A 23,506-nucleotide genomic window follows, 5' to 3' on the forward strand; every position below is an offset into this window, starting at 1 on the left:
GGTAATTTTGTTTTATCTCACTGAGGTTTTGGCGACCCATTGTGAATTTGGTTCATAGGTTGAGACATGCTGCTCTAGAGAACAATGGCCGCCGCATTGCTTTTCCACCCATTTCGAAAACAACTAAATAAAACTCTGCTGTTTTTTTTTTTATTGAAAACAGTATAATGAAAACCTTTGTTAGTTTACATTATTTTGTACGCAACTAATTAATCGAGTCCGCATTCTTTTTTCTAATCGAATTATCTTAGTGTTATTCTTACTGATGTTTAAATTGTTTCTTCAGATAATTGGTTTTTAACGTCAAAACAATTGGGACAACCAATCGACAAGTGTTTCTTAACATTTATGACTTCTTTCCAAAACTTCGAGGCATTCCGTCCGCATGTTAATTTCATATCAGTTTCATTGTTATTAATTCTTAAAATCTTAGCTTCGTTCAGTATTTTCGGTCTGCTAAGCAATGAAGACAATGTTAGCAATTTAACACCTACTGCGTCTAATTCACATTTTATTGGTTCCAATAGATAATATTGGATGTATTTCGATAGCAAACTTAGATGGAACCCTTTTCTGTTTCTCTTGTTCTTTTTAGTAAATTTTCTCTCGTAGAACGCTGGCAGATACTGCAAAGTGTTGATAGTTATCGAGGACACTTGGTAGCAATTACTATTTGTTGCAATGTAGGCGTTACATTGCAGTTTATTATGGTCCAGATGTCTCCCATCAACGATGACACTCATCATATTAGACTTCTTGTTAACATCATTTAGCTTCCATATAGACTTGTACTTACCTGAGGTAGTCCTCATACTGTATATACTTCTGCCGGTGATTGGCCTGAAGCCGGACATGTCTAATAAATTGGCTATTACGCCCATAACTATATCATCTGTGATGTACCAAGAGCTCAGATACTTCGGCACTTTCTCCCTTGTGAATCTTTCTAAAAATATTTCTTTAGCCCAGACTGGATAATTTGTGTTCATCCATTGTGTACGAAACATTGTTGATGCTTTCCTAGGGAATATGACATTCTCAACCATTAAATGTAAATTTTTTGTTTTAATATTACACATTGTTAGATTTGAATAATATATACACAAACTTTTTAATTAAATTTTGCTTAAAATACTGTTAAATTTAAGTGATTAATTTACTATATTTATTTTTTGTTCGTTTCTTTGGAAACATTCGTTCAAACTTTCTCTTACTTCTTACATCTGCAGCAGGGAAGTTCCGAGATCCCTAATCCTTTGAAGACGATATTCGCAGCTTCCTTACACTTAACTAGATCTAGCTGCAGCTGATACTCTTCCTGACCTTAGTGTTTGGTTTCTTTTTTCCCCTACTCTTACTGGGTAAGGTAAGGAGAGAGTATTGCGACCTTGTCAAATTTTGGATATCTCGTTTTCACAGGAGGTATCCGATTTGAGGCCCCCGGAAACAGGAAAAAGGTGTTGTGTGTGGGTGTATCTCTAAAACTAAATTCACCGGAAGCTGTAACTGAATATCCAGATTGGATCTGACTCCAATACCTAGAGATCAAAATCCTTTACCGGAACTACCACATCTTTACTGTATGGATTTTTCATTTTTTTAATTTTTCTCGAAAATGGCGTTAACGATTTCCTTATGTCGTCCAACTACGCACTCATGGAGGTCTGCAATTTTTATGTGAAACATTTAAAAATGAAACAAAAAGCAAAACTGCCCTTTTCTGCCGTCTTCTCTAAAGAACCATTTTTTTTTAAAAAACTTCATCTTCACAAATGCAGAAGATTTTTGCTGATACCATGATACACATAAATATACAGGGTGAACCAGTAAGTATTGTCCATAGGCCTACTGTGTGAAGTACAACTAAAGTGGACTTCAAAGACGTATTAGCCAACTTCATATTTTCAACTGTTCTTGAGTGACGTCACTTTAAAGTTTTTTTCTAAAACCATTACTTTTTTGCAATAAAAAATGTTATTACTCAGAAAGTTTTAGTCCGAATTCGATTCTGATGACAAGTTTAGAGACAGTTTAATTTTCCAAAAATTGGCACCATTTTGAAGCATAAATTATTCTCCAAACAGCTTCAATCTTCCTCCGAATACTGGAAAAATAAAAGTAATCGAAATTTTTGAAGAAAACTCATTCGACCCTTATGTGATCATTATCAGACCTAGGTGCTGGCACTTTTTATAAACGTTTCCTGGCCTAATGGGCTTTCAAACAGTATATCATTTTCCAGGATTCCTCTTATCTTCGTATGAGAAATTTCGTTTATTATGCAAGAAAACGTGTTCACGGGCACTCAAGAGTGTTAGTTATCAAGTTGTTTAATTCATTGAAAAAACTCTTTTAGATGGACCAATAGTCAATTTTTAAAGTAGATTGTCTTAAAAATAAGGAAGTCATAGGTTATAAATTGCACTTCTAACATTTCACTTCTGATCTCTCTGAAATATTTGAGAAAATGTTTAAAAATATTTTAAACAAGTACTTACTTTTTTTTTTATAGAACAGCCTCAAATTTAACCTGAGCCTGTCACTCCCCAATAAAGCAGATAAACAAAGAGAATTCGAAAAATAGAAATGTAATATTGCGAACAAGGTTGGCTTGACCCGTGACGTCTTAGTTTTGACAGCGTCAGCCATCAGATTGACCGTTTATCTAAAATTAGCAACAGACTCACAAACATGGATCTCATCTTATTCTATTTTAAACTAATACCATCTCATTCTGTTTTTTCCTGCCGCTAATCTTAGTTTGGATTGTTCTATACACGGTAAGTCCAAGTTGGTTGCTTGATGCAGTTTTTTCTACTTTAGTTTATAATTGAGGGTATTTCTGCATGGTTTACTTTCTACTTGTTTTATTCTATTTAATTTTATTATTTTCATCAAGGTGAACTATTTTATCAATTGCTATGTAACTGCATGCATTTTTATTCAAAATACTAGTTACTCTTTTGTTTGGCAAGCATTGCATGCCATACTGCTTCATTAATGGCTTCAGCGCCATATTTTTTTATTGTGTTAATATCAAAGTAAAATCTACAATCAGCTGTTGACAGTAAAAAAGTTTACATATTTAAAATTAATATAATTCTCTAAATAAACTTCGATAATTTTGTTCTAGTTTTGTAATTCAGATTTTCTGTTCTTAGTTTTCTTCGGAAATACCGAAGTTTTGAGGTCCTTTGAATACGAACTAGGGTTTTACAAAAAGGTCTCCGTGTATGATTGTGTGTGCGCCTGTATTTTTAAAAAAGAAAATGTTGCAGAAAGTTTTAATTTGATATTTCGCCTTAAGGGGACGTGACGATAATGTGTTTCGCCATAATTCATTCAACAAGAAGGGCCCCACTTTATAAATTTTTTTTTGAAGATTTACTCGAAAACGGCTCCATCGCTTTTCTTTTGTTTGTTTATATACCATTTTTTATTTTTCCAGAAAACTTCGGTTAAGGACCCTTCTTGCAGGTACATTTATTTAGATTCCCTCTAAAGGGACATTCTAATAAAATGTACGGTGCTATTTTGTGCTTTTTAAGTAGTTAACAGTGTTTAAAAAATCTATTTTACAGAAAATTTCTCTACTATAAAAGTACTTCGCTGCTCAAAGGATTGTTCAAGTTTTTGGTTTTTGCACGGAAATGGCTCCTAGGACTGTCTGTTAACTTCCTGTATGATATTGTGGCATTACAGCTTTCACATTTCACATCTTTCTAGAAAAAATAACATTCGTTTAGAGACAGTTTTTGAAGAAAAGTTAGATTAGTCTTGCCTATAAATTCACACATTTCGTGGTAATGTGCTGCTCTTCAAATGCATAGAAATTCAAAAAGTTTTTGCGGTATCCCGAATATGAAAAATTTGCTGTGAGCTCAGTGTTAAATTTCAACTTAAAGCGAATTTTTCGTTTTGCTGTTACTGGGGATACACTAAATACACAAATAGAGACCAATTTGTGAATAGATCTCACGCGTATCCAGGAAACCCCAAAAAGGATATTTCTGGTGAAATACAAATTTTGAAAATATCAGAGTAAATTCCTGTTACCGAGTCAAGTAATCGCCTTTTTTTTCAGGCGGGCCTTATCGTCCAACTACATACATTCGTATGTATATATACGTGAATACATACGTACGTATTCAGAATTCATCCATTTTTCTTAAGAGAGAATAACAGTTTTTTTTTTTCTTTCCTGCGCATGCGAGTTAGACAATGTTTTGATTCCGGTTTGACTATATTTTCTTGGTTATTGGTATACACTTCTTAAGATAACCGGTAATTTTCTTTTGATATATTTTTACTGGCACAGAAGATAGGCCAGAATCCGAGCGGTTAAAGGCGAGACCTGTTAAGCTAATAAGTATTGTGGTACTGGGTTCGATTCCCGGTCGTAGGTCTTGGATTTTATTTAATGGTTAATAAAAGAAGTTTACAGTAAAGTATGTTTGCTAGTCGCCTCCGTCCACGACACCTAATTGGTAGTTGGAAATAAAGCCCGCCTGAAAAAAATAGGCAGTTACATTACTTTTCTGGCACAGAAGCTTTACCAAGTCAATGTACATCTTAAAATGTGCCATTTCTCCAACCTTAATTTTGTCTTATTACCGTGCCCAATTAGATCATTCCATGCTGACTGCAGAATTAATCCGTCAAGGCCGTGGGGCTATAAGGATAATTGTAGGCCTATTAACCGGCCAGTGCAGGCTCAGAAAACACATAGGCTGATGATAGTCTTTGTAGGTTCTGTCAGGAAGAGGAGGAAACGGCACTACACGTGTTGTGTCAGTGTGAGGTGCTCGTGTGGCTAAGGAGGTTACTTCTCAGGGAGGGAAAACCAAAGCCTGTGAGCTTTACCCAGGAGTCGCTCTCCAGCATTAAGAGTCTGATTAAAAGGACAGGTCTGGAGGGTGAGCTTTAAAGTGAGGGGAGCCACAATAGATCCAAAGGGGTTGCAGTGGCGTAGGCCTTAAGGGCCGCCCTATTATCTTATTTAGATCATTCCAGGCCATCTTGGAGTAATAGCAGCAATTTAGGAATAGATTAGGTTAGACTATCGGAGTGGGACCTATGCCCCACGGTACCGCTGCCAAAAGTGACTTATTGTGCCATCCCCTTTGGATCTACGTAGTTGATGTAACTTACCCTACTAAAGAGGTGGAGGACTTTCCCTACTAGTTCTTTTTGCCCTTCTATCTCCTTTGGTCTCAAAGATGCAAAGGTTTCATAGCGCAATTACTCGATTGCAACGCAATCGAACAGCCAGTGAGAGGCCGTTTCCTCCTCATACTGACACAATCTGCACAATGGTTCCGAGCTAATAAGCCCCCACCTTGTACAGATGACTATGCCCTGTGTGCACTGTGTAAATGTATTGGAGTGTAACAGTATATGTTGCTCATGTTCATGTTGTTAGGCTGGGATACCCGCAGGGATGCCAAGTACCCTGAAGAAGTGGCTAATCCACTTCCCCCTATGGGGATTTTAGGAATAAATAGATGTGTTCTTGCACACCCAGATCGATTCCTTCAAATTGAAAATCTGCAGAAGTTAGTACTGGTGATTTAAGCTAATAAAAACAAGACCATCTCAAAATAATGTTTACAACTCTATTTTAAGTGTACTTAAAAATGTAAACTCAGTTTATTTCACTATTTAGATTCACTTTACGTTTTAATAACTTCATTCTCATTATATATGTAATGCAGTGTTATGCAAATGATACATAAGAAAGCATTATAACATTTAAATATTGTAACTGTCACGTCAGGTGTACTTTATGTCCGTAATATTCTCTTGTTCATTCATGTTTTATAGTGTGATGTTTATTTTAAGATTTTCTGTATATTTCATTGTTTTAACTTTATTTGTTCATCTTGAACGTTTTTGCTCAGTAATAATTACTCAAAAATAACTGATAACTTTTGCTCTTTTGGTAATCCTAATCAGTAGATTCCAAATAGACTTAATAGATTCCTTTTCAAGTTATAAGAATTAAATATGTCCGGAGCTTGGAGAAAAGTCGTAAGTTAGAACTTCCGCTAGTAAGAGGTAGTCTTATAAGTGTCCACACCAGATTTAATGTTGTACTGAACAAAGAGGGAAAACCCGATTATAGTCTAATCATTGCATTTATATATGGTAATGATTGTAAGCAAAAGTAGGTCATAAAATTTGTTATCACGTCGATTACATAACCTTTTATGACTAGCTATTGGGAAAAAGGTTGAACATGTGTCGTGTCATGAAGGTTGTTATATATTCATTGATTGCTCAGTAGATTGATTGAGAATTCAGAGTGAACTGCCATAGTGTTTGCATTGATTCACGAGTTCATAGTGAACTACCATAGTGTTGGATTGATTGGTCTCATTACACTAGTGAGTGCACCAGCTTCCATATTCTCTCACAACTTCTGTGCAGGTTGTTTATTTATTTTTTGTATTTTAATTAGTCATTGGTTGTCTAATTAACATTAGTTTAAGGCAATGGCCTTTTTAAAACATAATCACGTGTATTTATTTGGTGTTCTTTTAGTTTGATACTGTCTTACTTCTAACTAGGTAAGATGCATCGTTCATTGGCACCAGAGTTTTTGTCTTACTGAACAAATAGGCGATGATAATCGTTCTCAGGACACATGTTTTAATTAACGTTTTAGAAGAAAGAGAAAGAAACCGATTATAGTTAATCACTGCATTCATATATGGAAAAATTGTATAGATAAATAGATAAAAATTGTCAAAGTCGGGTGTTTTTCATCGTTAAGCTTTTTCGTGCACTTTTTGACGATCAACTATCCTACCGAACAGCTTTAATGATTATAAATTATTATTATTATTATTTGTTTATTTTCTATTTTTATTTTTTTCCGGCGCAATGACAGCTTTGGTCATTAGCGCCGTAATAAATTATTATTACTATTATTATTGCAAATTTCCTTAACTTAGTTTTCACCGTCAGTGTCCTTTTTAAGGAAACTTCGAGTCCAAAAAAAGGCGTTTTTACCAATTGATCCGAATGTGTTTGGCTCCCTGTAGAATGAGCATATCTCAATATCGAAAAATTGCAACAAGACCAAATTTGGCACTAGCTCCAGAGTTGGAGCTTTCCTATATATTTCATTATATATCAACCCATTTTTAAGTAATATCTGATTAAATTGTCCGGTTATTTTGTTGTTTCTAATGAAAACAGCTTCTATGATATGCTTTATGTTGATTCCTTCCATGGCATTCCATGAACTGCTTTTGTGTAGATCTGCATCTTTTAGTTTATACTTTCTTCCACAGAAAAATTCATGCAGAGGATTTTAAAGAACGAAGTGTGGGATGCTTTGCCCTAAAGTAACATTTCACTGTAATGTACTGCCTCACACTCGAATAAAATTTAGTGTGGAATGTAAGGGCCTCGCTAAAACTAAGCTACGATGTTAAATTTCCGGTCAAGTTCATGGATTTTATTTAGTCTGTACCCATCTTAGTCCACGACACCTAATTTAGTAGTTAAAGCTAGTCTGAAAAACAATAGGCACCATTTTACTTTGTTTTATATGTAAGTAATATTCCAAATTCCCGGTCTCTGCTTGAAGGATTTTCCACGTACTGTGAGTACACCACTTACTCAGTGAGTATACCACTTACTCAGTGAGTATACCGCTCACTCAGTGAGAATACCACTTAGTGAATTTTGCATCTTTTTTTGAAATTTTCTCTTAAATGGCATTTAAATTTTGCACTAAATTTTGTATTTATGTTTAATGCACGATTGCGGGTTAATCTGTAACTTGTATTAGTTCCAATTCCATTTCAGTTAATCTTTGGAACAGATTCCTCATTATAGTCACAAAGTAACATTTATTGTAATTTACAGCAAACTGTATAATGTAAGAGTTTATTGTGTATTTTATTTCTTTTAAGGCGCGCCAACATCTGAGATCATAGAACTTTGGCTCATAGAACTTTTCCAAGTAAACTACCGGCCACCGTACAGTGTTCTCTCGTTACAATTAACACTGCCGATCACCGGCTAGTGAGCTTTAAGAAAAAAAATCTGTAGAAAAAGAAAATCTAAAAGCCTGCAGCTGGTTTCGAACCCTTGATCTCCGCGTTGTAATTCAGTATTGGCTAACCGCTGAGCCTTCCCTTAGTTGTAAGCTAGAAGTTTCGGCATTACAGTTAGAGAAAATCACGTGCGTAGTGTCAGCAGATCTTTGATGAGGCGACTGTTCAGCCAAACAGGATAGTTAGTGGGATCTCAGTCCTTCCCCTAACTTGCTGTGAGAAAAGGTGGAGAGGATTACTGATTTCTAACACAGTAGATACTGAGTATCAATGTATTTACTACACCCATATTCTGAACTAGAGCAAATTCTAAGCGAGCTTTCATGTAGAGATGAAGTAATTCTATATGAAGCTTTTAAAAGTAGTATTTGGCAGCTTTGGAAAAACAGTATCTGTACACTTTTTTTTTTATTTTCTATATGAAGAGTACTTCGAAATTTACGGTGATTGACTGCGGAAAGTTTTGATCTGTTTTGATGGGGGAAGTTAAAGTATAGCCTTGCTAAACCTCCAAATTGAATTATAGAATTCCACTCTGGTTTAATAAAGGATTTCTCCTGTATGCACAGTAACCTGGTGAAGTATTCGCTTTTACAATATGAAAAGCTTTTTTGTGTCAACTTCTACCTTTCAACTAGTGACATTTTTAAATTTAAGCCTTTGTTACGGTTATATAGCTAAGTGAATAATAATAATAATAATAATAATAAAAAAAGGTCAAAATCGTTTTATCTTGCATTGAACTTTTAGTTATTTGGGATATCTCTTATAAAAAGGTGAATTTCTATCTTTTGTTGTTCATTCGTCATGAAGAAAGTATTTAGTTGAAGGCCAACCTTTGCGCGTTAGATTAGCCTAGATCCTGCAGCGCGCTGACGTAGGTGCAAAGGTTGCCGGGCGATGCAGGCGCCATAAATTTTAAGCGAGAAAGAAAACACTGCCTGACTATCCGATCACTTGCAAATCCATTTAACAGTCTAATATTGGACAAATGTTTTTCCAAAGTGAAATAAAGAACATCAGAAAGACCGTTGCCAGTCAACATTAGAAACTACCAACTACGTGTAATTTCGCTTCTAAATAGTGAAATAATCGGAACTCGGAACTTAAACTGTTCTCTCTTCAACATTTCACCAACCAGCAAGCTACTTATTATCTCCTTTTACTCTTGCGAAAATTCTTCAAATATCCACGAAATTTGGTCTATTATTATTATTATTATTTTTTTTTTTTTATGATTTAAGATGCGTCAATATCTGTGATTATTGGCACACAGAGCTTTTTTCCAGTGAACTGCCGGTCTCCGGACAGTGTTTTCTCGGTACTGACAAACTCTATCCATCACTGGCCAGTGATCTTTAAAGAACTGCTAAGAAGAGGAAAATTATGGGCTTGCAGCAGGATTCGAACCGAATCTCCGCGTGGGAGACCTATTATTAATTTCCTAATTGTCTACGAGTATTTAACTCTAGATACTCTATGAGACCCTACAAATAGAAGTATTAAGACAAAAAAATCCCATCCACCGACGGCGTACTCTTCGGCACCCCACTCTTAAACAATATTCGATAATTTCATAGAAACTAACGTTACTATCATAGACAAATACACAATTTAATTATACGTTGTAGCAGTGTAAAAAAATAAAATAAAATTGTTCTAATTAGCTTGCTCCATCGAAAATTTCTTCAGTTTCTTCTTTTTCTCTAATTTAGATTTTTATTCTAATATTTATTCTAACTCATAGAATATTGAATCCCTTCTGCTTGACGAACCTTTCATATGTTTGTATGCTTATGCATCTATGCATGTCTCTGAGCATGCAGGCCTTTCCTTTTGCGGCACCTGCACTTAGTTCTAGTGTCTCGTTTTTTACTATTAAATGTAATTAGTCAGTATAAATATGGCAAATTCAATATTTAATTTATAGAAACTTAACTTCTTTATTGGATATGAACGTTTATTAATTAATGATTTGCTAAGATAGGTTTTTAATTAAAGAAGTGGTTCAGTCCAACGATGGCTACCAATTATAGAAATACAGTTATATTACGGGCTTAAACTTGGCTAGGAATTGCGCCCAGGCTTGGGTTACATATATACAGGGTGTTCATTTTAAGACGGCTCAAATGCATTTCATGCTTAAACGGTTGTTCTGAGCGAAAAATGGTAGAGGAAAAATTTGTTGTCCGTCACCTCTAGTTTCAGAATATGTGACTTGATTTTAGATTCCTGCCCGCATACGCGGCTGACGCGCGACCAAAAGTGAGGGTTCGCAGTTGACCCCCATTTTCATATACACAGTTATAAAGAGTATAAATAGTTATGAAAGAAACCGGAAACCGCAATTCGATATTTTCAAAATTAAAGGTGCTAGGCCATTTCAAAATCTGGTATTTTTAATCATATTTCAATTTTTTTAACTTGTTATCAAAGAGAAAGAAGATCACGCGATAGGCTTTCTACTAAAAATATTGCCAAGGCAGTAAAGCTAGTATTTTTCTTAATATCGGGAAGTCGTTTTCCGAGTGATTCTTCTAAGAAAAATCAAATGTTAAGAGCTTTAGATGTTAACAAACATACCCAAAATGGATAATTTTACATCTGTTAAAAACAAGAAGGTTTAATAATTATTTGGTAATTTTGGGAGAGTTGCGTTTAAATACCAAAAAAATTGGAAACCTCTTGCCACATATTTAAGTGATCAATATCTTTCATGTATACGATCAAACTTATTCCTTAATTTATCAAATAATGCACTTTACTCAACTTGTGAAGCATGTACTGTGCCTTCAAAGGTGCCTCTTCAGATACAGAGAGCAGTTGATAACCTCCTGGCTAACCTGGCTTGCGAGTCTGAGGAGGCACCTTTCAAGACACAGTTCATGCTGCAAAAGCTGCTTGATAACAAGTTAAAAAAATTGAAATATGATTAAAAATAACAGACTTTGAAATGGCCTAGCACCTTTAATTTTGAAAATATCGAATTGCGGTTTCCGGTTTCTTTCATAACTATTTATACTCTTTAAAACTGTGTATATAAAATGGGGGTCAACTGCGAACCCTCACTTTTGGTCGCGCGTCAGCCGCGTATGCGGGCAGGAATCTAAAATCAAGTCACATATTCTGAAACTAGAGGTGACAGGCAACAAATTTTTCCTCTACCATTTTTCGCTCAGAACACCCGTTTAAGCATGAAATGCATTTGAGCCGTCTTAAAATGAACACCCTGTATATATGTATAAATTCATAATTTAACGTCAAAATAACATTTAAATTTTATTCAAAAAAGATCGAGACGAACAGAAAAGTGAGGTTTTGATCCTTTTACGGGAAGGAGGAGTAAGCTTGTAGATCTCCGACCTAAAGGGTGTTAGCAGAACTCCACTCAAGTTTTTAGTGCTTCTGAAGAAATATTTAATTATTATTTTTTTCATATTCGTAATTATTTTTAAGATTATGTCTTTGGAAATAAATTGCTAGAAGATCCTGAAAGAAATCTTAAAAACAACTTTAAAAAGGAGCCTGGTGTTCGATGGGTTAAGGTTGATTGGATTCTACGAAGGTTGGCCAGTAAGTCGACGCCGCCGCAGTCCAGAGGGTCTACTGTGGCATTTGCTAATTAGAACATTCCCTCTAGTCTGTCGGTTTGACTAATCTTAGGAATCTGTGCGAGGCTTCTCGACCAAGTGCGAAGGGCTAGGTTGCCCATGGTGGGTGCAGAAGGCTGTGTACCTCAGGATGATCTTTGGGATTTATACCGGTGTGGGAAAGGCTAATGTGGTATCAAAGTGAGGCGATGGTTTGGGGGACGAAGATTTCGCATGGGAGTTGTAAGTTCTCAGCGGCGTTCAAAGGCTTGCTTACCTGAGCAAGAAGACCACATCCACTGTGACCTTAGAGGTTGTTCTCAATCTATCACCACTTCGCATCTACATCCAAGGAGTAGCCAGAGCTGTGACAACAAAACCAAAAAAGGTGCCTTGATGGTGCTGTAAGATTTATTAAAACCAAACGTCTTTACTACTCTATCTGAAAGAAAATCTGTGATGGTACGAAGAATAGAAAAATAACTCATATCGTTGTCTATGCCAAAAGAGTCGTGAAATTGCTTCAATTTAGGCCCAAGGACTGGAAAATGATGAGTATTTTTCCGGAAATTTCTCAGCCTTCTTTAAATCCTCTAACAGGGGTTTTATTAATTTTGAAAGTAAAGGTAAACACCCTCTTAATCCATATAACAGTGTTGGCAGAGACTATCGGTCCACAGACTTCAGTGTGTGGAGAATGCTCTTGCGTCGAGAACCTCAGACTAAAAGGAAATCCATCTTATATTAATCTTCACATATAAATTAAACAATTTTTACTACTCATGAATTAGTAATATTTATAGATATTTATGATAAAAATCTCAAATCTATCCGAGTTAAATGGAACATATAGTATACATATCGTAATTTATCGTATGTTAGAGCTAAATTATCAGCTACCGGATCATACAGTACACTAGATGGTGACATAGTTTAGTCAGTGCAATGCAAGATGCAGAGGGGATAGTACTGTGAGATATTAGGAGATATCGTGTGATAGCTGGCACAGTATCATAAATCCTACTCTGACGTTCTTTAAATATAGATTAAAAGTTAATTATTTATAGTTTTATATATATATATAGTATTAATTGTGACAAATTGCTTTAATTTTGATAATATTAAGATTTAATTTCTAAACACTATGGACATTGATTGATGGCAATGAATGTTTATTAAGAGGATTATAGATTTTCTTTCCGATATATTATGAGAAATTTGTTTTGTTTTGCAGGAAAATGTTGCGAACGTGAGTAAGATTAGTGTGAAAGAGAGGAGCCAGAAGTTCGACAGAATGGCTTCCGAGAGCGCCTTGAACAAAGTCTCTCTTCCAAACAATGCCAATGGCAACAGTAACAAGAAGAAGCATGATAAGGTTAGTGCTGCAAGTTTTAGTATTGGCGCCCCTCTATTGGATTATTTTGAAGCTGTTAATATGGTCGCTAAATAGAAAGATTCTAATAGGTGATTATGTGGCTAGTCCGAAATATTGGGACATGAGCCAAAGACTAGCTCGAGTAAGAAACTCTGGCGCGAGTTACGCACAATATTTTTCCTGTTGTAAAACAAAAACATAAAATAAATAAATACAAATATTTGAAATGCAAAGCTCACCTGAACTATAGCAATCTGCTACTTTCAAATTGAATTCCATATCTTGACTAAGAAATAACAGAAAATCATACACTTAATAAGGCCGCAAACAAAATTCAGCTCCCAAATAATAAAATACAAAATTATAATAATTTGTTTTTCTTCTTTTTTAATATGTATTTAGTCTAAAAGGCTAATGCCTTTTGTGCTAATGCAAATTAGGTACGAGGTCTGTAGTAAATATACTAAAACTGTATCGATCCAATTTTAGTACATGTACGAGGGTCGTTTGAAAAGTCCGTGCAAAAATAAAAACTACTTAATTTTTTGGGGTAAACCTTTTTTATTTTTCAACATAGTCTCCTTTTAGGCTTATACACTTCGTCCAACGCTGCTCTAGTTTGTTGATCCCTTCCGAATATTAGGATTTGTCCAAGTCTGAAAAATAGCCATTCGTTTCTGCAATCACCTCCTCGTTTGAATAAAATCTTTTTCCCGCCAGCCATTTCTTCATATTGGGGAACAAATAGTAGTTCGAGGGAGCCACGTCTGGAGAATAGGGGGGATGTGAAACGAGTTGGAACCCTATTTCCATTAATTTTGCGACCACAACTGCTGAGGTGTGAGCTGGTGCGTTGTCCTGATGGAAAAGGACTTTTTTGTGGTCCAATCGTGGGCGTTTTTCTTGCAGCTCGGTTTTCAAACGGTCCAATAACGATGAATAATACGCACCTGTAATAGTTTTACCCTTTTCCAGATAGTCGATGAGGATTATTCCTTGCGAATCCCAAAAGACAGTCGCCATAATCTTTCCGGCCGAAGGAACGGTCTTCGCCTTTTTTGGCGCAGATTCCCCCTTGTTAGATTGTTCTTTGGTCTCAGGAGTGTAGTGATGTATCCATGTTTCATCCACAGTGACGAAACGACGCTTAAAGTCCTGCGGATTCTTCTGGAACAGCTGCAAACCGTCCTTGCAACACTTCACACGATTTCGTTTTTGGTCAAGCGTGAGCAATCGCGGCATCCATCTTGCGGATAGCTTTGTCATGTCCAAATGTTGATGCAAAATATTATGTACCCGTTCATTCGAGATGCCCACAGCACTAGCAATCTCACGCACCTTCACTCTTCTGTCATCCATCACCATATCATAGATTTTATCAATGATTTCTGGAGTAGTAACCTCAACAGGGCGTCCAGAACGTTCAGCGTCACTTGTGCCCATATGGCCACTCCGAAAATTTTGAAACCACTTATAAACTGTTCTAATCGAAGGTGCAGAGTCACCATAATGTTTATCAAGCTTCTCTTTAGTCTCCTGAGGCGTTTTGCCTTTCATAAAGTAGTGTTTAATCAACACACGAAATTCTTTTTCGTCCATTTTTTGAAAATCACTCGACTTCCTCGATTCAAACGAATGCCAAACACAAAGAAATAGACCGATCTGGCTGAAACTTGGTGTGTGTTCTTCCAAGAGATGCTACTAACTAAACATAACCTCGATACGCGCCAGTGGTGCTATCTCTCTGACTTTGCACGGACTTTTCAAACGACCCTCGTACATGTAATTATTAATAAATATAATCGTGAAGGTTAGGTTAACTTGAATTTCGTTGCAGTTTTTATTAAAGTAAATAAGTTAAAACTCCATTTTCGTGGGAATTCCTATCAAGTACAGCTTTTTTAAGTTTTCTGTTATTGTCTAGAAAGTTTTCAAGTTAATTTGTACTTGGACATAATATATGAGCCTAACACTTTAGTTTCAAATTTTTTTAGAAGCTAATATTTTGGTGAGGTTTTGGATAAGCTGAGATGCCACGCATCCTTCAGTATTTATAATATTGAAGTCAATCAGCTTTCTAGCACAGTTTCTCACTTTCAAGAAAATTTAAATACTACTTTTCGGTAAAAGAAGGCGATATGAACATTTTCACCAGATTTCTTTCTTTCGAACCGTGGTAGTATTGGGGAGGAACAAAGCAGTTTTTGCGAGGAAATCTTACTGCAATTTTATGTTATTCACGTTAAGGTGTTAATTTTTGTTAATCAAATAATTCGTGCAAGATTATTTAAAGGTTTAAATAATTTACCTCTTCCTTATACAGATCTGGTGCGCTACCTTGGGCTCTACATAGACAAACGACTCACGTGGAACCCACACACTAGACTTAAAATACAAGCAATGACAAAACGTGCGAAACTATTTTACAGACTACTTGGACGACTCTCCAAATTACCCATTGAACTCAAACGATTAATATACAGTACTATCCTCAAACCTATGTGGACTTACGGACTAGAGCTGTGGGGTTCAGCCAAATCTACAAATATACGGACTGTACAAACATTTCAGTCAAAACTCCTCCGACAGATAACTGACGCTCCTTTTTACGTGACTAACCTCACTCTACACAACGACCTCAACATCCCCTTCGTTCACCAATTAGCCAGGACTAAATATCAAAAATTCCATAGTGCTCCTCCGACATTTCTGACAATCCTCCTCGCCGACTGAATCGCCATTGGCCCCGCGACTTCCTCGCAGTCTGAAGGCCTAAAATTAATACCCTGTAGAAAGTGCTGCCGCTGGGCAGTTTCTTTCCTCCTGCCTTTCACGCCTCTCACTTCAATCTCCCTATTTACTTATTGTATAGTGTATTAAACAGATTGTAAATAACAAAATAAATTAAAAAAAATAATAATAATTTGGTTACAAAGAACCCAACAGACCTTTGGTCCAACGTAACATATTTTTAAAATAGCCGAATTAAGTATTTTAAGCATTTAGTAAAGATGGTAGCGAGAAGTTACGTGCCTTCCAGTTCAGTGATAATAATTGATCACATTTGATTTGTTTATATTATTGGTTGGCGCTAGTTGACGGAGATATTAGTACAATAGGTGGGGAAGCAGGGAGCATGAGACGGTGGCCCCCCCAAGGAGCTGGATACTCGAGCAAGAGAACAATAGACAATCGTAACGGCCGGTTGTCTTAATACGGCGGCCGCGCCAACTCGCTGCGGGGGGTCTAAATTGTCAGATAACTGGCAGGCCATGATCCATCATACTCTAAAACAGCATTTACATAGCTGATGTTCTGCCTTCACAGCATTCTAGCATCTTGCCACTTTCTAGATATAATTACCTACACTGTTCCTTTAAATATTTAACTTTTTCCTTGTATGAAATTAAAGTTTCAATAAGACACAATAGAGGTCCATAGTCTCTTGGAACATGCTGATTTAAATAGAGAACTGATGCAGTCGATTGCTACCCAAATTTACTTGCTACCGCGCATTACTACTTTTTATGTGTTAGAAGAAATAGTAAAGTATCCTCCATTGCTTTTGTGACTACATCATAAATCTAAAAGGAAGAAAGAATATTACCAATTTCAGTAATTATTTTTAATTATTTTGCCGAGCTTTCGACCTAGGGATTAGGTCATCTTCAGGGGCTATTGACAATATAACAAGTTTATATTGATATGCTAAAATTGGTGGGTCTTCTGTCCTGTCATAAGCCGATAGGACAGAAGGTTCAAAAGCAGTCAGGACAAAAAGAGAGCCGAAAAAGTATTACAATTGTCAATAGCATAAGCCCTGAAGATGACCTACTCCCTAGATCGAAAGCTTAGCAAAAATAAAAAAATAATGACTGAAATTGGCAATATTCTTCCTTCCTTCTGGGTTAAAAGTAAAAGTACAGTGGTACCTCGGTTTCCGAACGACTTGACTTTCGAACAAATCGGTATTCGACCAAGAAATTCGAGAAAATATGGTCCTGAAATCCGAACAAACATTTGGAACTCGAACACTCGAGATGAGCCGAGTTGTTTTTATATTTACACTTTTAGATCTTATTTCTTGTTTAGATTTCTTGTTTTTACATAAAATATAAAAATTAGATCAGTAAAACAGCTATTTCTGGGGCTTAGAAACGAAATAAACTACACAGTTTACATTATTTCTTATGGGATAAATTGTTTCGGTTCTCGACCGCTCTTCCGGAACGAATTGTGGTCGAGAACCGAGGTACCACTTTATGTGCTTCCGCTCTATCCACGACACTTGGTAGTTGGACATTAAGCCCGCCTGAAATAACAGGCGCTTACTTTACTTTTGAACATACATATAGGAAATATTTGTTATTTTTTGGCCTTAGCTCTTTGGCCATTACGAATCAGTTAATAGTCATACTTTTTTCTACACCAAAAATAAAGGTCTATTATTTATTCGTGAGTATTTAATTTCATTTTCGTACATTCTTCTGTATCGTTTCCATCTCTTTTATCTATGGCTGCCCAAGTTGGATGGTGTTTGTAAGAATTAAAAATATTTCAAATATCCAATTAAAAACATCCGATGTTTGCGTCGCAAGTGCATTTATATTTCTTCTTTCTTGATGTTCCTGGATATATCAGTGCAGCCAACATTTATTGCAAAGATTTAAACTAATATTTGATCTAAAGTTTAAAAAATTTAAATGTAAAAAAACATTGAACATAATGTAAAAACAAAAAATCCGTTAACTCTTGCTTCCTAGGTCGCCCGTATTAAGAGACACCGGCTAAGTGGTATAATCGTCCGGTAGGACAGTTGTATAAGGGTTATCGACAAAAAGTGCACGAAAAAGCGTAACGTTGAAAAACACCCAACTTTGACAATTTTTTTCTCTTTTTCTATAAAAGATAAAATTCCCAAATTTTCTTTATAATGTAGGGCAAACCCTCCTTTATGGCTGTAATTTTTTTGCTAACTAATTTAACTATGTATCATAGAAAGTCGACCACTATAGTCCTTACAATACACACAGATATGTTCTCATTTTGTGTGTCCGTTTTGTGCTGTGTATGTATCTCCTCGTTGTTTTGAGTGACGAACTTCCTTTGATTGTAGAATCGTTTATCTGCTTCCATTAAATCATTATGACTGAAGACACGATTGTAACCAGTGCGTTCCCGTCTATTATTATGGACCATAATATTGTTACTGCTAACAAAGTGAGTTTTTATAAGTTTTTACATCATTTTTGTAATACTCGTATTATACAAAATAATTACAGAAACGTGTGTCATAAATGAGTAGCAACTGGTGCCTGATTTGCTCTAAAATTATTGGTAACAGATATTGAACATCTCTTTCAGATATCCTCAACTTTGTAATTATTTTGATAAAGACCTAGTGTAATACGTTAATGAATAGTGCCAAAGATTAAAGAAATTAATTGATGATCAGGCCATATTAGCCGACACTCAGTTAGATGACCAGTTTAAATTAAGCCCTATGCTTTTGTGATATAAATGACCTGCAAGTTTCAAGTGTACAAGTCTTAATTTTTAATAAAGTAAGAAAAATGAACGACTTTTCTTATAGCAATCAATAATAAATAGATTCAATAGCTACGTACTTACACATTTCTGGGAGTCGCCTTGACTTCTTCGGCAAAAGAGGCAAATTTAGGAAAATGAGGTCACAATTATTGCGATTATGTCTTCCTGAAATGCATTTATAATACTTGTTGGTTACAAGCATTTTTAAAGACAATGTATTAAAAATTGCTAGCCCCAAATGTGGGCTGTATGATAAAATGGCAGTGCCAAAAAAAGAGCCATTTATACCAAATTGTTCTAAAAAAAAAAAAAAAAAAAAAAATAGAGATAGATTTAAACGTTATTTAAAAAATATATTTTATACTTAAATAATGGAGGCCTTTGATCGAGTCTGGCACTCGGGCTTACTGCACAAACTTAAAAATCATCTTCCTTTCACCTACTACTTGATCTTAAAATCTTATTTAACCGATCGCTACTGCCGCGTTCGTCAAGGGCAGGCCCTCTCATCCTTTATACCCATAAAAGCTGGAGTCCCTCAAGGAAGCGTTCTAGGCCCTTTTCTTTTTCTAATATACACTGCTGACTTACCTCTATCTCAAAATACAGTAGCTTCAACATTCGCTGACGATACTGCCATACTTTCTTCCCACTCCGATCCGATACAAGCCAGTCAGAACAGTCAAATCCATTTAAATCTTCTTGAAACCTGGTTCCGAAAATGGAAAATAAAAATTAATGAACAAAAATCAGTGCACATTACTTTTACATTACGAAAATCTGCAAGTCCACCAGTTCTACTGAACGGTGTAACGATTCCTCCAGCTGACGTAGTACGATACTTAGGACTGTACATTGACAAGAGACTCACCTGGAACCCACATACTCGACTGAAACGACAAGACGTGAACAGACGCTACAAGCTACTTACTAGACTACTTGACCGCAGATCCAAACTCGACTTGAACCACAAACTGACAATTTACAAAACACTGTTAAGACCCATATGGACATACGGAGCTGAAGTGTGGGGCTCAACCAAACCTTCTAACTCCAAACGCCTGCAGACACTACAGTCAAAAATCCTACGGAAAATCCTGAATGCTCCTTACTACATTTCTAACCTTACAATACACACCGACCTTCACATCCCTTTCGTCACTGACCTAATAAAGTCTCGCTACCGTAAATTTCACAGCCTCCTAGCTCTCCATCCTAATCCTCTTGTCCAACAACTCTCCTCTCTAAACCTTCCAGACAATCCTCCTCGTCGACTGAAGCGAAAATGGCCTAGAGATCTGTTGTGATTAAATCATTGTGAAGGAGTTTCGCCAGTGGGTGATTGCTCCAACCATGACTTTTCAAGAGAACTGAACCAATAAGATCAGATTTACTTGGTGCAACAATTGTTGCAGTTGTAAATATAAAAATAAAGTGAAAAAAAAAAAATAAAAAAAAATAATGGAGTTCTAATATTTAAACTTCGTAACCTTAAATTATTTAAAGACGTTTAGGAGAGAACAAGAAGATTAGATGAGGGGAAACTAGAGAAAAACCTGCAGCTAGTGGAGAATTTCAGAGAACGACATGTTGAATTTTTTTGGGTCCATTGGGAATAGAATAGAAGGAACATATGTGGCTATTACGCGGTAGAGTACGTTAGGATGACAGTCTAGACTGAAAAGGAGATGGGCTAGGGGATTTTGGAAGCAATCTCATGGAGAGAGACGATTTTAGTACGTCGAGCAGAGTTCGTAGCCTGAGGAATTCGTTCTGGGTCGCCTGGAGTTTCTTAATGTTACTGCTACAGGTCAGGCTCCATGCGGAGCAGGCGTAGAGTAAGAACGGCCTGATGACCACTTGGTAGTGGAGGAGTTGGTTCTATTCAGTTATCTTCGATTTACGAGAGAATAAAGGAAGGAGAGTAGTCTGATCGTCAGTTTACAGGAATTGTCTTTGTCCTGAACGTGAGTAAAGAAGATCAGTTTGTTGTCGAAAGTTAAGGCGAGGTACTTGAAGATTGGTCCAAAGACTCTATAGCCCCAAGAAATTAGCTTATTTTGGAATAACTTTGTGAGGTTATTATTTTTGAATAACGATTATACTGCATTCGGGGTTATTCAGAGCAAGCAATACATACTTGGTACTTTAATATTACTCATGTGCATCATACCAGAGCTGGGCCAACTCTTCGTGAACTGTTTAAAAGACAAATCTGTATATCACGTTTATTTCACTTTTATCTGGCACCCAAATCAGGCCGCTGGCCATCTAAAAAACCCTGCCAGCTCGTCCAGCCTCATAAACATGCTAAAACTCGATTGCCATAATTTTGAACGCGCGGTTTCATGTTATGGACGGGACGGCGGACGGGCCTTCTCTTCGTCTTCCACTCCAACCACCACCACCAAATATAATTCTACCTGACCCACCCACCCACCTCTTGCTCACTCTCCTTTTTTAATTTATTCTCTGATACAGTTTGGGCCGTAAAGCTTTTAATGGTCGGTTGTATTTATTTTTGTTTTTCACTCTACTTTAAAAGGATTCGTTGTGGACATTTTAATTTTTCAGTAATGTTTTAATGAATACATTAATTAAATATTGAATGTTTTATCTTTTTTAACCCTCATTAAATTATGTAGATACTACATTACGATTTTCGGCCACTTTTTTCACACACTGATGACGTGGGTCACTCTCCATAGCTGAACAGTGTTGTTTTATTTAATTCTATACGCTAAAGTGAATATTGCAAACATTTTATGCTTTCGTTTATGTTACCAGCTTTATTCAAAAATCCATTTATACTAATCGTATTAGTATAAAGATAGGATTTTTTTTGGTTATTGTTCTGTTTTTGAACATTTATGTAACCATTTGTTACAATATTTTTAGCGAAAAATTGGAGAAATTCAGAATGTATTTTACTTTATCTGTTTTCGCCCTCTCAAAAATGCATTTAGATGACAGATACCTGTAACTATATGAGGGCACTTTAACGTCCTGCTGAAAATGTCCTCCGTCCCTTATCTTTCATCCTTACTGAAGAAGTAGTTAAAAGGAAGGTTATGTTGACTCATCATGTGAAATGAAAGTCTTCCAGTTAATGATGATTCCACTCCTGCCAACCTTCGGGAGTACTTGATTAGCTGCTGTTGATCCTACTTGAAACCGCCCTGTCTTCGCCAAACATTGTCTAGGACCACCATTTTGGACCTGCCACTCTACTATCTACCAGACTCATTTGCATTTCAAAACGATCCATCTTATCCATGAAAATATTTTTAAAAAATTTGGTTCATTCAGTTTGTCACTGCCTGATAATGAATTATGCCATTTCTTTTACTTAATGTAGTATTGTTTGCACCGAAGTGATTATCAGTTCATTTTATATTGATTAGATTTTAATTTTGAAGCTATCGGCAAGTCGGTTATGCCATTTTTTTTTTTTTTTTATGGGATTATTGATGTAACTCTTTCGGATTAGTACGTATCTAAATCTTGAGCTTATAAGTTTATGAGCAAGATGAGAAATCGATTTTATTTTTCCAGAAGTAGGTATTCTTGCACATACACACGCTCAATCTCTGTCGCACCGCTTGAAAGGTGCCCCCCAAATATTGGGGAAAAAATATGGCGTGTCCGCCCGGCAAAAAACGGTCAGCGGCGTGCCACATTGCCAAGCGTGCCAAGCGTGGCCCGTTCTTGCCTTAGGCTATACCTTGCGCTTTAGTTAATCAACTAAGTTAGAAATATTCTAAAACTGTGAATTATATCTCAGCCTTATAATTAAATGATCATTTTTTATTTAAAAAAACATCGATTTTGTGCACTTTAATATTGAAGAATGAAGGCGATAAAAGTGTCAAATGCTGCTCGCCCGCCAGAGTATTGATAGAGTGGCGGGATCGCATTTAAAGCGGCCTGGCGGCAACACGTTATACTTCAATTATACAAGTTGCTCACCCCCTGTGGGCTCGGGCTCGCTTGTTTCCACTCACTCCAGCGCGTTGCATAAAAGGGTGGTGTTTTTTCATTGGCTACAGCCTCACTCAGCACTCATCCTAAATGTATCATCCCAGTGGATCTCGTGGATACATATCTCCCATCTCTCACTGCCTGGCCAGCATCAATCCTAAATCGCCCTTTCTGACACTTTACTATGTTGTACTCGCTGGCAGTGAATTTTTCGAGAAGTGGGCTCTAGCTGCCTAACAAAAAGTGGGAAAAAAAGTGGAACGTACTTGAGTACAGATTTAAATTAGTGATACCGAGTGACGAAAACAGACGGTCTTTTGTTAACTTATTTGAATTGCTTGGTGATGCTCAGCTTGTAAATTTTTATACTGACCATTCCTCAGATATTTCCTCGTTTGTCTGTAGTTTAAAAAAAAAATTGTTTATTTAAGCACTGCTTGCGTAGAAGAATATTTATGATTTCAGCTACAACATGGGCACATGCTGTACAATGGTCCAGTTTAAAACACTGATGACTAATTTCTTTACAGATTTTTCTTTTGGTCGCTTTATTGCTGTTTGTACAGTTTTAGTGACGCTGCACGGCGGAATACTTGAGCGCTGAGTATAATTAAGAAGATCAGTATCTAGAGAATTTGTTATTTCTTTAAGAGAAGGATGGTAGTCGACTTTTAACATTAAACCTATCGACCTTTATGCATAACTATTCCTACCGCGACCTTTAAACTTAAAATCACTTAAATTTCTTATTTTAGAATGAAGGTAATAATTATTTAACAATGAAAAAGCGTAGTTTCTTTTGTTTAAAAATAAATCTCGTAGATTTTACTCTTTTTTGCATCATTTTTTATAATTATAGGCTTCTCAATTGCAAATTTCACGCATACGTATTTTTTACATGTTAGGCAGCATTTTTTAGTCTTATTTGGCTATTTTCCGAC

At 36.2% G+C, this 23,506-nt stretch overlaps 1 protein-coding gene across 4 annotated transcripts in view; it reads left to right on the top strand.

The window, feature by feature from the left end:
- LOC141449460 (uncharacterized) overlaps positions 1 to 23,506 on the top strand; it is a 290,112-nt gene that overhangs the window by 14,466 nt on the left and 252,140 nt on the right. For all 4 annotated transcript variants that reach the window (XM_074118937.1, XM_074118936.1, XM_074118939.1 and 1 more), the window contains exon 5: positions 12,894 to 13,034. In XM_074118937.1, coding sequence (XP_073975038.1) covers positions 12,894 to 13,034 — 141 coding nt within the window. The remainder of the gene's footprint in view (positions 1 to 12,893; positions 13,035 to 23,506) is intronic.

The sequence above is a fragment of the Rhodnius prolixus genome, unplaced genomic scaffold (assembly GCF_049639745.1).
Source record: "Rhodnius prolixus isolate KJV_2025 unplaced genomic scaffold, Rpr scaffold_2, whole genome shotgun sequence".
Classification (NCBI taxonomy): Eukaryota; Metazoa; Arthropoda; class Insecta; order Hemiptera; family Reduviidae; genus Rhodnius; species Rhodnius prolixus.